At 42.4% G+C, this 17,637-nt stretch overlaps 1 protein-coding gene across 1 annotated transcript in view; it reads right to left on the reverse strand.

Moving 5' to 3' along the window:
- HRH3 (histamine receptor H3) overlaps positions 1-16,564 on the reverse strand; it is a 35,393-nt gene extending 18,829 nt beyond the window's left edge. The window contains exons 1-2 of the mRNA XM_073582510.1: positions 15,888-16,564; positions 15,467-15,633 (exon numbers count right to left, since the gene is read on the reverse strand). Of these exons, the coding sequence (XP_073438611.1) occupies positions 15,467-15,633; positions 15,888-16,143 (423 nt within the window). The 5' untranslated portion in view covers positions 16,144-16,564. The remainder of the gene's footprint in view (positions 1-15,466; positions 15,634-15,887) is intronic.
- Between the last annotated feature and the right edge of the window lie 1,073 nt (positions 16,565-17,637).

Here is a 17,637-nt window from a genome sequence, read left to right on the forward strand (position 1 = left end):
GCACAACGAGTCCACTGCTGGGCATATCACTGTGACAAGCCCCCTCAAACATGTTGGATTGTCAATGCAACCCTCTTCTCCCACTCTTGACACACTGATAGCAACATTGCAGAAGAAATGCTAGTCTAAAGGGGTAAAATTCCTTGGAGGAATGCTTGAACCTGACACCTAAAATGTGGTGGTGCACCATCTTGCTGGAAAAACTCAGGGAACGTGCCATCTGCAGTGCATATAAAGGGCAGCACATCATCATGTAGCAATTTCAGATATCCAGTGGCATTGAGGTTTCCATTGATAAAGAATGGCCCCATTATCTTTGTACCCCATATGCCACACCATACCATCAATTATGGGTGTCAGCAAATTGACACAATGATTTGGTCGGACCATGCCCCAGTCTTACTATCCTTGACGGTTCCAGAACTCACATCGAACGAATGGACTTGGTCCTTACACCCGGGGCTTCTCAAAAATCCCTCTTGTCAGGATGGCAATCACAGATTTTTTCAATATTCACAAAGATGACCCCATAGCTTTGTCATATCAGTGGGAGGCCTTAAAAGGAGTTATAAGGGGAGTATTCATCCAACAGGGGGCACGATTAAAGAGAGAAAGGGCTTCTGCCATTCCTAATTTGTTGACGCACATCCAAGCTTTAGAGTTGAAACACAAAAGGTCACAAAATCCACAAGTCATGACTGACCTGTTAAAAGCTAGAACCAACTTAAGCTTATTGCTAGATACAGTAACAGCAAGACAGAGAGACCGCTTCCGCAGATACCTATACGAATACTCTGACAAGCCTGGTAGGGAATTAGCACGATTTTTACACCCACGAATTCCTACTACTTATATACCTACCATTAAGTCTGGGTCAGGTAAATCCCTCCACTCCCCCTTGGAGATTGCAGACTCATTTAGGGGTTATTACAACTCCCTTTACAACCTTAGAGGACCTTTGGCTGACATGGCTGTGTCCGACTTCCAGGAAAGAGTGGATAACTATGTAAATAGCACTCCGATTCCTCCTCTTCCATCTGAGAACGTAATGGCCCTTGAGACCCCGTTCTCGGAACAGGAGATACTGGATACAGTCAGGTCTCTGGCAAATGCCCCGGTCCGGATGGATTCCCGGCTAACTTTTATAAGATATTTGCATCAAATTTAATTCCATTTGTGACGAAACTCTTCAACTCTATCTCTGAGAATTGCCCTTTTGCCCCCCAAACTTTAGTTGCCACGATTGTCGTTATTCCCAAGCCAGGAAAGGACCCTTTATTATACGCTAATTATCGGCCTATCTCCCTAATTAATGTTGATGTAAAAGTATTCGCCAAAGCAATTGCAAAAAGTCTAAGCCCCCTACTCCCTTCACATGGATCAGGCTGGTTTTGTACAACGCAGGGAGGCTAGAGATAGTACTGTGAAAACATTGCTCCTTGCCTCTCATATGCGTAAACATAATTCCAGCATGTCTATTGTCCATAGATGCGGAAAAGGCGTTTGATCGTCTAGGATGGACCTTTATGAGATCTGCCTTGACACAGCTTGGCTTGGGACCTGACATGCAGGGTAGGATTTTGGCACTATATCAAGGCCCCACAGCCCGACTTAGAGTTAATGGTACTTTGTCATCCCCCTTACAAATAGCTAATGGCACACGTCAGGGGTGCCCTCTTTCGCCCTTACTTTATATTATTGCAATGGAGCATCTTGCAATCGCACTGAGGAATGCTCCTGATATCAAGGGCCTTCAGGTTGGTCGGAATCATGTTAAATTGTGTATCTATGCAGATGACCTATTGATCTATATCACTAACCCGAACATTGCCTTCCCAGTGCTGATGAGAGAGTTCCAATGGTTTGGAGAAGTATCTAACTTTAAAGTTAATTATTCAATGACAGAGGCCCTTAATATATCTCTCCCTGATGACCTGGTCCACAGACTCCTGGCTTCATTCCCTTTTAAATGGAAAGATAAAGCTATAAAATACTTGGGAGTTTGGATCCCCAGAAACGAAGTGGATCTTTTTTCCCCTAAACTATGTCCCACTTTTACACAAAACTCTATTGGATCTTAAAAAATACAATAGATCTCAGCTCTCATGGTTTGGTCGTATAAACGTCATCAAAATGGGCATTCGCCCCCGCTTTCTTTGTCTTTTTCAAACAGTCCCAATTGCAATTCCTGACTACTTCTTCAATCGGTTACAATCTGCTATTAATAGTTTTGTCTGGGGAGCTCGTAGACCCCGAATTAGGCTCTCGGTTTTGACCAGACCCAAGACACGGGGGTACATGTCTTCCTAGCTTCAAAAGATATTATCATGCCATTCTCCTGACTAGAATAGTTGACTGGAGATACATCGACTTACATAAACAGTGGGTGATTTTAGAAAAACTCCTCTCTCCTTGCTCTCTATACTGGATACCATGGTGTGGTGCCAATTTTAGGCCCCCGATCTCGGACTTTCCACCTCTTATGCAGATAGTGTTGAGATTTTGGGATAGAAATCGGGGGAGACTGAGACTTTGTAACATTCCGAGTAGACTGGGCCCCCTCTTTGACAACATTGCTTTCCCTCCAGCAGTGGACAGGACTGTGTTTCTATGCTGGAGATCTGTCGATCGGGTGAGACTGGGCCAGGTGGCGGACAGACTCTCTGGGCTCTCCACTGTGGGGGGGTTGCGGGACACCTGCCATAGCAAATCGCTATCTTGGCTTGAATTCGCTCAGTTGAAGGACTTTCTTTCGGGTATTTCCTTTAACACATCGACCCGATTTGAGTCCTTTATGCTGGCCGCGGAGGGTCCTACCCACACAGTCTCTTTGCTTTACAGTTTGATCCTGGAAACGTTATCTATTGACACCCCCAGCTTTATTACAGCTTGGGAGAGAGATCTGCGGATCACCCTCTCTGAGGCAGACCGTCTGAAGATCTTTACCCTTACCCACAGGACCTCTATATCTTGCAGATCACAAGAGAAAAATTATAAAATATTAACGCGTTGGTATAGGTGTCCTGTGCTCCTCCATAAAATAAATCCTGCAATTTCAAACTTATGCTGGAGATGTGACAATGAGGAGGGGTCTATGCTTCATATATGATGGTCTTGCAGTCTTCTACGTCCATTTTGGGAAGCTGTTTTTGGAGTCTTTCACTTGATGACGGGCGTTTCCTGTGAGCCATCCCCTCAAATAGCTCTCCTTTCATTGATTCCTGGGTCTATAACAACCATAAAGAAAGGAATTATAAGGTTCTGCTTAATAGCGGCCAGAACAATTATTCCCCGATACTGGAGAGCGACAAGGGTTCCATCTGCGGTGGAGTGGGTGTCCGAGATGGATAGAGTGAACCGAATGGAGTCGCTGATGGCTCAAGATGATGAATCTGTGACCGAGCGGGGACAAATGTGGTTCCTCTGGGAGACATTCAAGGAGAGTTCGGAGTTTCCGGGCTGGTTAACTGAGTTTCCATAGTTTTCGTAGGGTAGCTGGGACCGAGGTTGGTTTATTTCCCCCTCCCCTTCTCCCATTTCTTACCCACTTTCTCTATTCTCTTTCCCTCTTCTTGACTTTATTTCTCTATATCTGCCTTTTTCCTACACAATCTCAGAATGATTAGTCCAAAGGTTACTAAAATGTGAATGGACATGACGTGTCTGATTTGAGATATCTAGGATTACAAGCTTGTTTTGTCCCTCACAATGTTGTATCTTACCTGTCTGTATATTCTGATGTATTCATATGTATATCATCTTTCTGGATTGTTGTACCTTATTTTGAAAAGTTTAATAAACACATTTATGGAAAAAAAAATTATGGGTGTCAGGTCCGAGCATTCCTACATGAACAGTTTTCTGGAAAGTGGATTGGTCATCGTGGGCCAGTTGAATGGCCACCAAGGTCTCCCGATTTGACCCCCTTAGACTTATCTTTGGGGTCATCTGAAGGCAATTATCTATGCTGTGAAGATACGAGATGTTCAGCATCTGAACCAACGGATACTGGAAGCCTGTGCTAGCATTTCTTCTGCGGTGTTGCTATCAGTGTGTCAAGAGTGGGAGAAGAGGGTTGCATTAACAATCCAACACAATGGGCAGCACTTTGAACACATTTTATAAGTGGTCATAAACTTGTAAATAACTCATGAAAGAATAAAGTTCTGTTAAAAACAAGCACACCATTGTTTTTCCTGTCAATTTCTCTATAAGTTTGATGTCACATGACCCTCTTCCCATTGGAAAAAATAAAGTTGAATCCAAAATGGCTGACTTCAAAATGGCCGCCATGGTCACCACCCATCTTGAAAAGTAGTTTCCCCCCTCCCATATACTAATGTGCCACAAACAAGTAGTTGATTTCACCAACCATTCCCATTTTATTTAGGTGTATCCATATAAATGGCCCACCGTGTGTGTGTGTGTGTGTGTGATTATATATATATATATATATATATATATATATATACACACACACACACACACACTAGCTGAAGAGCCTGGCGCTGCCTGGACATAGTAACTAACTGTGGATAGTTAAAGCAAATTATAATTATCCTCCATCCCATAGTCCCGTGCCCATATACCCATCATACATATCCACGATCCCATAGGCCCGTGCCCATATACCCATCGTACATATCCTCCATCCCATGGTCGAGTGCCGATATACCCATCACACATCCTCCATCCCATAGTCCCATGCCCAAATACCCATTACGCATCCTCCATCCCATAGTCCCATGCCCGTATACCCATCATACATATCCTCCATCCCATAGTCGAGTGCCCATATACCCATCACACATCCTTCATCTCATAGTCCCATGCCCATATACCCATCATACATATCCTCCATCCCATAGTCCCGTGCCCATATACCCATCATACATATCTGCCATCTCATAGTCCAGTGCCCATATACCCATCACACATCCTCCATCCCATAGTCAACCATTATGACATCATAATGAGCAGGGGGCTTGCAACCTATGATGACATCAGCGTCGCCATGACAACCATTATGACATCATAATGAGGGGCGGGGCTTGATACACACACACTTTTTCCCCATTATGTAGATAGGGGCAAAATTGATGAATTGGAATGCATGGGGTTAAAATTTCGCCTCACAACATAGCCTAGGACACTCTCGGGGTCCAGACGTGTGACTGTGCCAAATTTTGTGGCTGTAGCTGCGACGGTGCGGATGCCAATCCCGGACATACACACATACATACATACACACACACACACGTGAGCTTTTTTATTAGATATACCACATTTTCCGGCGTATAAGACGACTTTTTAACCCCCTAAAATCCGTCAAAAAGTCGGGGGTCGTCCTATACGCCAGTATCGCCTTATACAGCAGTTGTGGAGCAGTCTGCGGTTGACGGTCGCCTCATACGGCGGTTGTGGAGGGGTGGCGTCGCCTTATACGGCGGTTGTGGAGGGGTCAGCGCATATGGTGGGGGGGAGCAGCGAGGGGGCACCTTACCGGGGAAACGAGCTGCTGGCGTCCTGGGTATGGAGAGAGCAGCGCTGTGCCCTGAAGACACGCCTCTTTCATCTATCTGTCCCGCCCTTGTATCTTCTCTGCCACTTGGATCGTTCACATGTGCGCCTGCACCGCTTCAATCCTCAGGAGCGAGTGTGGCAGAGAAACAAGGGCGGGCCAGATGGATTAAAGAGGCGTGGTTTTCTGGGCACAGCGCTGGACGTACAAGGGATGCACTCTGTCTTGGGGACGGGGAGGGGGCTGGACAGGATGGAGCGCAGACGGGTGTTTTTCTGGACACAGCGCTCTCTGGAGGTACCAGGGAGTGTCTTGGGCACTGAGGGGCTGGACAGGCAGGGAGAGCTGACCAATCCAAGCAGGATTTATACAACAGACGGCCAATCACTGGTAAGGTACATTGGCTGGCTGTTTTATGCTGGATACCAGTACATCACCAGTATCTGTACCTGTTCACCAGTACATACAGTACAATACAAATGTCCAGCAGTCTAAACCCCATCATGGCTCCACCAGCAAGAAGAAAGAAATATGAAGCCAGTTTTAAACTTAAAGTTGTAAACTTTGCCATGGAACATAATAACTGCGCTGCTGCAAGACAATATGGAGTAACAGAAAAGATGGTTCGGGACTGGAAAGCAAATGAAAAAGCATTAAAGAGTATGCCGAGGGGTAAGTGTGCATTAAGAAGAGGCACCCCACATTGGCCAGAACTTGAAAAACACGTAGCAGACATGGTGAATGAGCATCGCCAAAACGGTTATGTAGTGACACGAAATCAAATCCATTTGTTTGCACTTCAGTGTGCCAAATCTAACCCAGATCACAGCAACAGCTTTAAGGCCACTGTATCCTGGTGTACTAGGTTCATGGCAAGGTATAATATGGTACTGAGGCAAAAGACAAAAATTGCCAAAAAATTACCTGCAGATCTTGATAGTAAGCTAAATAGTTTCCATCGATACGTAATAAAACAGCGCAATAAACATGGCTATCCGTTAAGTAATATTGGAAATATGGATGAGACTCCAATGAATTTTGATATGATTGGAAATAACACGGTCCATCAAAAAGGTGAAAAAACAATTTTAATTAAAACAATGGGGCATGAGAAGTCCAGTTTTACAGTGGTGTTAGGATGCACAGCTGATGGCGCCAAACTGAGACCAATGATTATTTTTAAAAGAAAAACTCAAGTTCCCTGTTGGTTGTTTTGTACATGTGAATGAAAAAGGCTGGATGGATGAGGAAGGGGTAAAGCTATGGCTTGATAATGTATGGAGCAGGCGACCAGGTGGACTTATTCAAAACTGTAGTCTACTGGTGTGGGATATGTTCAGGGCTCATTTAACTCCCAGCACCAAACGAAGGCTTGCAAAACTAAATACACATGCGGCAGTGATTCCTGCAGGATTGACATCATTGCTACAGCCACTGGATGTGTGCCTAAACAAGCCATTTAAAGATCGCATTCGAGAACAGTGGAATGAATGGATGGTTAGCGGCGAAAAGTCATTTACAAAAGGAGGAAACATGCGTGCTCCACAGTTGGATGGTTTGTGCAAGTTTGTCATAAAAGCCTGGAAGGATATTGATGCAGAAACAGTAATCAAGTCTTTCAAGAAGTGTGGCACTCAAATTCATTAGATGGTATGGAGGATGACTACTTGTGGCAAGATGAAGAGGAAGCCGAAGCTGAGCCCACACCATCTGATACAGAATTCAATCCATACGATGACTGCCTTACAGATGTATCACAAGATGTCATTGATGTACTTATGATATCAGATGATGAACAGGAGGATTTTGAAGGCTTTTAAATGGAAACTGTCACGCCAGCAAAACTTGTAAAAATACGGTACCGTAGCTTGTAGTTAGGATGGCCGTTGCTAACTCGACTTGCCTGATCTCTATTGTTTGTTATCTTCCTCCTATCAATATCAGTTCCAGTTTGGTTGACAGCTTAAAAAGCAAACAGCATGGCAGCTCCCTTGGGTTTATTGTCTTATCCTTCCTTTCAGCTTTAGAGTTAATTAGGAAAAGTTTAATCCACTTGCACTGTTATATTATACATGTTTGATGATAAACAGCCTTATAAGTTACATTTTTCCAGCTAAGTACCGTACCTGAATGTCATAAGCATTTGAATTAAAATTACCATATTGAAAAAAAATCCGATTTTTTTTTTATTTTTTCCATATGTGCATTGGAAGAGGGGTAGTCTTATACGGTGAGTATATCCCAAACTTTATATTTTAACTAGAAAAGTTGGGGGTCGTCTTATACGCCGGAAAATACGGTATATATCTATATACACACACTATATGGTTCCAGAGAACTCGGCTATGTTCCTTACTGCTTTTTAGCAAAGAGGTATGACTCGCATTAATAATGCCTAGCACAATAGAAGGACGCAATACAAACTTGCAGATTCAGAAGTTTGCAAAAAAAATAATTTTGTTCGATTGGTACTTTTGGCAGTGTAGACAGGTGCCAAGTCCTGCTGGAGAATGAAATTTCCATCTCCAAAAAGCTTGATGGCAGAGGGAAGCATGCAGTGATCTAAGATTTCCTGGTAGACGGCTGCGCTGACTTTGGTCTTGATAAAACACAGTGGACCTACACCAGCAGATGACATGGCTCCCCAAACCATCACTGATTGTGGAAACTACACACTACACCTCCAGCAGCTTGGATTGTGGCCTCTCCACTCTTCCTCCAGACTCTGGGAAATTGATTTCCAATTGAAATGCAAAATTTACTTTCATCTGAAAACAACCCCTTGGACCACTGAGCAACAGTCCAGTTCTTTTTCTCCTTGGCCCAGGTAAGACACTTCTGGTGTTGTCTATTGATCATAAGTGGCTTGACACAAGGAATGTGACACTTGTAGCCCATGTCCTAGATACGTCTGTGTGTGGTTGTTCCTGAAGTAATGACTCCAGCAGCAGTCCACTCCTTGTGAATCTCTACAAATTTTTGAATGGCCTTTTCTTAACAATCCTTCCAAGACTGCGGTTATCCCGGTTACTTGTGCACCTTTTTCTACCACACTTGTTCCTTCCACTCAACTTTCCATTAATATGCTTGGATACAGCACTCTGAACAGCCAGCTTCTTTACCAATGACCTTTTGTGGCTTACCCTCCTTGTGGAGTGTGTCATTGACTGCCTTCTGGACATCTCTCAAGTCAGCAGTCTTCCCCAAGATTGTGGTGCCTACTGAAACAGACTAAGGGACCATTTTAAACATTTAGGAAGCCTTTGCAGGTGTTTTTTGTTAATTATTGAGAAGATGAGTTTTGGGATTTCATTGGCTGTAAGCCATAATCATCAACATTAACAGAAATAAACACTTGGAATAGATCACTCTGTAATGACTATATATACGAGTTTCACTTTTTGTACTGAATAACTGAAATAAATTAACTTTTTGATGATATTCTAATTTTGTGAGAAGCATCTGTATGTGAGAGCTCGTTTTTTGCTTGGTGAGCTGACATTTTTATGGATAACAATTTGGGGAACATATGATATTTTGATGCCATTTTTTATGTAAGCATGGCAACAAAAAAATGCAGTTCTGGCGTTTGTAATTTTTCTTCTCACTTTGGCATTTCCTGTGCGGGTTAATTCTATATATTTTAATAATTGTGATAGAATAGATGCAGTGATACCAAATGTCTAATGTTTTTTTATTTGATTTTATTTATTGGGGGGAAAAAGTGGGGTAATTTTAGTTATGTTTATACAAACTTTTTGTTTAACTTATTCTTTTTAGTCGCCGTAAATTACTTGAACCTGAAATCGTCTGATTGCTTTTACTATACTGCAATATCACAATATTGCAGTATAAAAGGATAAATCATGGGTGTACGTAGTTTAGTCAGTGGCTCTGGAGAACCAAAATTGCAGTGACAGTAGTCTTTGGCTGCTATCGTAAATCATTGATAGCTTGTGATCGTGTCACCAGTGACTGCTCCTTTTACTGTAAGTGCCGCTATCAAAAGTTGATAGCGGCATGTAAATGGTTGACAGCAGTGAACGGAACTTAGCTCTTGCCACTGCTAAAGAAGACAAATGGCGGCTGTGTAACAAAAGCAGGCATTTACTATTCATGCAAAGAGCTGAGCTCCTGGGCCCCTGCTCCACACCCCTCAGTTTTAGGCATCTTCCCGCCACCTGAGGTGCAATGCTCCTTAGCAGAAGTGGCCAAGGATATACAGTTGTGGCCAAAAGTATTGACACCCCTGCAATTCTGTCAGATAATACTCAGTTTCTTCCTGAAAATGATTGCAAACACAAATTCTTTGGTATTATTATCTTCATTTAATTTGTCTTAAATGAAAAAACACAAAAAGACTTGTCCTAAAGCCAAATTGGATATAATTCCACACCAAACATAAAAAGAGGGTGGACGAAAGTATTGGCACTGTTCGAAAAATCATGTGATGCTTCTCTAATTTGTGTAATTAACAGCACCTGTAACTCACCTGTGGCACCTAACAGGTGTTGGCAATAGCTAAATCACACTTGCAGCCAGTTGACATGGATTAAAGTTGACTCAACATCTGTCCTGTGTCCTTGTGTGTACCACATTGAGCATGGAGAAAAGAAAGAAGACCAAAGAACTGTCTGAGGACTTGAGAAACCAAATTGTGAGGAAGCATGAGCAACGTGTAAGGAGAGCTTTAAACTAGAACAACGTGGGAAGGGAAGCAAAAGACCAGAAAAAGCCATACACCTGACAAATGCTATTGAGAACTCTGCGATTAGAAGTGGAAAGGAAGAACAAAGACAAAAGAATCTAATTAATAAAAATATTGGAGAAAGAGAAAACAATCACAAACTAAAATGTTTCTATACTAATGCACAAAGCATGGGCAACAAACAAGGAGAACTGGAACTACTAACACAGGAAAAGAAATATGTCATTGGAATCACTGAAACTTGGTGGGGCGATACACATGATTGGAATACAAGACTAGAAGGATACAACTTATTTGCAAGAAACAGACTTGATAAACGAGGAGGAGGTGTCGCATTGTATGTTAAAAACGCGTATATCTGCACAGAGATTGAAGCTTCAGAGACTGGGAGTTCTGTGGAAACTGTTTGGGTAAGAATACAAGGACAGAACAATGGAAAGGACACCATTGTAGGCATTTACTACAGGCCGCATGTGCAAGCTGAAGATATGGATGAACTCTTTATGCATCAAATGGCCAAGTTCCTCAAAAAATATGACATACAGTAGTTGTCATGGGAGATTTCAACTACCCAGACATTTGTTGGGAATCTCTCTCAGGCAAAACTAACAGGTCAAGGAAATTCTTATCCTCTCTTGCTGACAACTTTATCTTCCAAAAGGTAGGGGAGAAAACAAGGGGAACTGCTACCTTGGATCTAATCCTTATAAACAGGGAGGAAATGGTTGAGGAGGTAAAAGTGGCTGAAACCCTAGGAGGTAGCGACCATGCTATTTTAGAATTTTGGATAACTAGAGGAGGAAGACCTGTTTAGACTCAGACTTCAAGGTTAGATTTCAGAAAGGCAGATTTTGAGGGATTCAGAAAGAGAATTGGAGGGATCCAATGGCTGGATATCCTTAAAGACAAAAATGTCCAGGAAGGATGGGAAATCTTGAAAAATGAAATTCTCAAAGCACAATTGTTAACAATTCCGAAAAGAGGGAAGAATAGGAAGCATTTAAGGAAACCAGGATGGATGAACACAGAACTTAAGCACATGCTAAAAAGGAAGAAAGAAATGTTTATAAAATGGAAAGAGGGAGGCATATCTAAAGAAGAATATAATGATGTCTGCAGAACCTGCAGGGCACAAATCATATTATCTAAAGCTGACAATGAATTGAGGCTTGCAAGAGATGTCAAAAGCAATAATGAAGGATTTTGGGGATATGTCAAAAGTAAAAGAAAAGTCAAAGATGCTATAGGATTTTTACAGGATGAAAATGATGAAATGGTAAGACAGGATGTTGAGAAGGCCGAACTTTTAAATTCCTATTTTGCACCTGTTTTCTCTCAGAAAGGAAATGTAACATCAACTGTTCTTCACTGTCCTATTAAGGGAATAGAAGAATCCAGGATATCTATAAACAGAAAGATAGTGAGGAAACACTTAGCTAACCTAAATGAATTCAAGTCTTCAGGTCCAGATGAATTACACCCCAGAGTACTGAAGGAGATAGCAGAAGAAATTTTTGAACCCCTCTCCATAATCTTTGAAAATTCTTGGAGAACAGGAGACGTCCCAGAAGACTGGAGAAGAGCAAATGTTGTTCCTATCTTCAAAAAAGGGAAGATGGTGGACCCAGGCAAGTATAGGCCAGTGAGTCTGACTTCTATGCCAGGAAAGATCTTTGAACAAATTATTAAACAACATGTATGTCAGTACCTGGATAAGAATGAAGTGATCAAACAGAGTCAGCATGGGTTTGTAACTAATAAGTCATGTCAGACTAACTTAATTTCCTTCTATGACGGAATCACTGATTGGGTGGATCAAGGAAATGCTGTAGATATAGTATATCTTGACTTCAGCAAAGCATTTGACAAAGTATCTCATACAATCCTTATTGAAAAAATGGCTAAGTATGGAATGGACAAGGCAACTGTTAGGTGGATTCATAACTGGCTTAGTGATTGGACCCAAAGAGTGGTCGTAAATGGCTGCACATCCAGTTGGAAGAATGTCTCAAGTGGGGTACCACAGGGCTCTGTCCTGGGCCCTGTATTGTTCAACATCTTTATCAACGATTTAGATGAAGGAATTGAGGGTAAACTGATTAAATTTGCTGATGACACAAAGCTAGGAGGGATAGCTAATACTATAGAAGAGAGAGAGGATTCAAAAAGATATAAATAAACTGGAGCAGTGGGCAGCAACTAACAGAATGGTTTTTAACAGGGAAAAATACAAAGTACTACATCTGGGCAATAAAAATGAAAAAAGCATATACAGAATGGGAGGAATAGGGCTAAGCAACAGCACATGTGAAAAAGACTTGGGTATACTAATAGATCACAGACTGAATATGAGTCAACAGTGTGATGCAGCAGCAAAAAAGGCAAATGCAATTCTAGGATGTATTAACAGAAGCATATAGTCTAGATCACGTGAAGTCATTATTGCCCTCCACTCCTCTTTGGTCAGACCTCATCTGGAATATTGTGTCCAGTTTTGGGCACCACATTTTAAAAAAGACATCAACAAACTGGAGCAAGTTCAGAAAAGAGCGACCAGAATGGTGACCAGTCTGCAAACCCTGTCTTACGAGGAAAGGTTGCAGGATTTGGGAATGTTTAGTTTGCAAAAGAGAAGACTGAGAGGAGACTTAATAGCTGTCTGCAAATATCTAAAGGGCTGTCACATTGTAGAAGGATCATCTTTATTCTCATTTGCACAAGGAAAGACTAGAAGCAATGGGATGAAACTGAATGGGAGGAGACACAGATTAGATATTAGAAAAAACTTTTTGACAGTGTGATCAATGAGTGGAACAGGCTGCCACGAGAAGTGGTGAGTTCTCCTTCAATGGAAGTCTTCAAACAGAGGCTGGACAGACATCTGACTGGGATGATTTAACGAATCCTGCTTTGAGCAGGGGGTTGGACCAGATGGCCCAGGAGGTCCCTTCCAACTCTACGATTCTATCTCAAGGCTACAAGTCCATCTCCAAAGACCTGAATGTTCCTGTGTCTACCGTGCACAGTGTCATCACGAAGATAAAGCCCATGGCACTGCGGCTAACCTCCCTAGATGTGGACGGAAAAGAAAAATTGACAAGAGATTTCAATGCAAGATTGTGTGGATGTTGGATAAAGAACCTTGACTAACATCCAAACAAGTTCAAGCTGCCCTGCAGACCGAGGGTACAACAGTGTCAACCCGTACTATCCGTCGGTGTCTGAATGAAAAGGGACTGTATGGTAGGAGACCCAGGAAGACCCCACTTCTTACCCCGAGACATAAAAAAGCCAGGCTGGAGTTTGCCAAAACTTACCTAAAAAAGCCTAAAACATTTTGGAAGAATGTTCTCTGGTCAGATGAGACAAAAGTAGAGCTTTTTGTGCAAAGGCATCAACATAGAGTTTACAGGAGAAAAAAAAAGAGGCATTCAAAGAAAAGAACACGTCCCTACAGTCAAACATGGCGGAGGTTCCCTGATGTTTTGGGTTTGCTTTGCTGCCTCTGGCACTGGACTACTTGACCGTATGCATGGCATTATGAAGTCAGAAGACTACCAACAAATTTTGCAGCATAATGTAGGGCCCAGTGTGAGAAAGCTGGGTCTCCCTCAGAGGTCATGGGTCTTCCAGCAGGACAATGACCCAAAGCACACTTCAGAAAGCACTAGAAAATGGTTTGAGAGAAAGCACTGGAGACTTCTAAGGTGGCCAGCAGTGAGTCCAGACCTGAATCCCATAGAACACCTGTGGAGAGATCTAAAATGGCAGTTTGGAGAAGGCACACTTCTAATATCAGGGACCTGGAGCAGTTTGCCAAAGAAGAATGGTCTAAAATTCCAGCAGAGCATTGTAAGAAACTCATTGATGGTTACCGGAAGTGGTTGGTCGCAGTTATTTTGGCTAAAGGTTGTGCAACCAAGTATTAGGCTGAGGGTGCCAATACTTTTGTCTGGCCCATTTTTGGCGTTTTGTGTGAAATGATCAATGTTTTGCTTTTTGCGTCATTCTCTTTTGTGTTTTTTCATTTAAGACAAATTAAATGAAGATAATAATACCAAAGAATTTGTGATTGCAATCATTTTCAGGAAGAAACTGAGTATTATCTGACAGAATTGCAGGGGTGTCAATACTTTTGGCCACAACTCTAATAGGCTTCCAACAGGAACCTAGGAACAACAAGGTCAGACAATTTTTGATTATGATTTGTGTTTTTTTTTCCATGGGGGGGGGGTTAATGATATCAATAAAAGCATGATATCCTGTCTCTTTTCCAGAAACAGCACCCGTATTGCCTGCGAACAGTCTCTAGTGTTGTAGCTTGGCTCATTAGAGAAAAATCGGGCTGAGTTGCGATACCAGACACAGCCACATGTACTGTAGAGCGCTATTTTTAAAAAAATAAGTATATACTGTAAAGGGCTGTAGAATATATTTGCGTTATTTAACTGTTTGTTTAACTGTCTGTTTTCACAAAACAATTTTGATCTAATTACATGGATGGTTTAAAGGTAAAGTATAAGCAATTTTTTTTCTCCAGAAACAGCGCCACACTTATTCCTAGGCTGTGTCTCGTATTGCAGCTAGGAAAATGTGTATGAGTTGCAATATTTGTCACAGCCTGTGGAAAATAGTGTTGCTGTTTCTGGAAAAAGATGCAATACCTTTTTTTTTTTCTTCTAATGTTTGACTACCACAACACGCTGACTAATTCTAGAAATGAATGTTCTTTTCACGTTGTCTCGCCTGACGGATGCACTTTCCGAACCATCACCCTGCTACCGCTGTCAGCTGCCAATGTGAAGTTTTTCTTCGGGAAGCTTTTTGCTTAATGCTAGTCATACGTAGTAATTGCATATGCCCCTGTACAGATTGGTGTGAAATTCATGCTCAAGTCATTCAATCATCTCTATGGGAATATCATCTCGTCTATAACCTGAGCTGAATAGTTCCTACAGATTTCCTATAATTGACATAATATTGCAGAGGCTCAGCCGGATGCCCAAAAAAAATGAACGGATCTCTATTTTTCTCTCCTTTTATAGTGGCTGCGTTCTGGTAGCAGAGGAGTTAATTGCAGGCGATGTCGGACACTAGGGACACATGTATTTGCCCGTTGCCTGTAAAATGATGGATTGCACATTATTGTCCCCTTCTCGTCATTTGCATCCAGAGCAGCGGATGCATATAATATTAACCCGTTCAGCACCGGCTGTGGGGAGGGCGGGTTTACTTACAGCTCTGGTCACCGAAATGAACCTGTCGTAGCTGATGAGGACGATATTGAATACTGACGAGGTGCACAGTAAGTAGTCGAGTACCAGCCACAGTTTGCAGACACTTCTGCCGAAGCTCCATCTCCCAGTCAGCACGTAGGGCACATAGAGAGGGATGCACAAAGCCCCTGTAAAAAGCAACAGATAAATCCTATTACTGCCTGATGCAATGAGATCAGCAACTTTCATGTATATTTAATGCTGAATTCTGGATCCTCCGCTCCTTGCAAAACTCTTGCATCTCCCCAATGACATATCCATTGCATGGACTTGGGTCAAATGTTGCACTGCTGGGAGTTCGAATCTCATTACCCCACAGCCTATGTCAGCCTTACCCACATGAAGAGAGCAGACGAAGAAGATGGAGAGTTGGATACTTTACCTACTAGAAAGTCAGAGATAGCCAGGTTGAGTAGGAAGTAGTTGTTCTGCGTCCTAAGACTGGAGTCCACCACAAATGCCAACATGACCAACGCATTGCCCAAAACAGTGGTCACTATCAAAATTCCCATGAGTACAGCCAAAACAACCATCCAGACGAAGGCAAAGTTGCCTGGTAAGGCTTCAGTACCTCCATTGCTCGTCCAGGAGTCATTCAGATGCCAGGTCTGCTGGGTGCTGGCCATTTCAGCACCCATGGCTGTCTCTAGGCTGGCAGCATAATATCCAATGGTACAGTCAGTAGATTGAACATCTTTCTATAAAAAAGGGCGACCAATCTAATTCGATATCCAGAGGCATCCGTTTACCCCATAGTCCATGCAAGTCAACTTTACAATATGCAGAAACTGCATCGCTCTCCCCCAGTGCCTGGGTCTGCGCACCTAGTTATTATCTGTCTGAACCCATCTGCTTCCTTCGCCACCTGAATCGCTACCCCACTTCAGTAATAAAGAAACACCACCTCCCAATATCTCTAGTGCTGGACTGCACCTCCTCCATGCCTCCCCCCATCCAGCCCCAGTCAAAGCGCCTCGCACACAATTCACACACTCTACAGCCTCCCTGGCAGAGAGAGAGGAGCTCGGATATAAATATCAGACACAATCAGCTGGAAATCAGCTTTGGAAGAAAAAAAAAATCTGTTGAACCCTATCGTCTCTGGCGCCAGGGGTAGAGGGTCAGAGAAAAAGGGGGCAATTCTTAAACAGGAGCCTGTCCTTCCTAATAAACAAAATGATACAATTTTATTTATAGTTTCATGTAATATATTCAATATTGTGATATCAGCTAAATCAATATCAACATCCAAGTGCAAATATACAATATGACGTAAACAATCCATACAATATGATTTATTGCTCTAATATATTGTTTCAGTTCAATAGTAAATCATGTTCTTGCATTAGACTCCATAAAGCAAGGTCTAATACCACAAACCCCCTAAGCCATCTCCTGGAAACTCATTAACATAACAATTACCCTTTGATTTTGTAGATCATATTTGATTTGTTTTAATGAGGCAGCAGACAGCCGGGCTCTTGTAGAAGGTCCAATCCATTCCTTGGCAGATATACATCAGCCTGCTGTTCATTAAGTCTGGTATTAGCTCTCTTGCTGTTCCTTCAAGGAATAGCGATATTGGCCAGGGTTATGGACAGACATTCATGAGTTAATAGGGACACAGTGGCCGCTGCTGGGATATATGAACATCTTGTATTATTTATTTATTGCATTGGCTTTACATTACCAAGGACTGCGAATGTGGAGGCATATAAGGATGTATACAACATAGAGGCAGCCAAGGTTGCGGCTATGAGAGCTATGAGAAGGGGGCTTTCATGATTAGGACAAACCTGTTGCAGATTTCATCTGTCAGCAGAATCATTCAGCACTCAGACATCATGTCCATGTGTGCAGAATCTCACCTGTTCATTCACTGTGTTGAGAAGATAGCGATTGCGGAACGTTCCAAATAAAACAGCTCATTCTCTCATAATGTATGAGGGCTGATGATTCTGCTGAAAGCTGAAATCTGCAACGGGCTCAGACCCACAAAGAGATTATTGTCATCATCTCCATCATCTTCTCCAACATCATCATCACCATCATCATCTCCATCATCATCATCATAATCATCATCTCCATCATTATCATATCCATTATCCATCATCATCATCTCCCATCATCTG

Source organism: Dendrobates tinctorius, unplaced genomic scaffold, assembly GCF_039654945.1.
Source record: "Dendrobates tinctorius isolate UK_male_01 unplaced genomic scaffold, ASM3965494v1 ptg000071l, whole genome shotgun sequence".
Taxonomy (NCBI): Eukaryota; Metazoa; Chordata; class Amphibia; order Anura; family Dendrobatidae; genus Dendrobates; species Dendrobates tinctorius.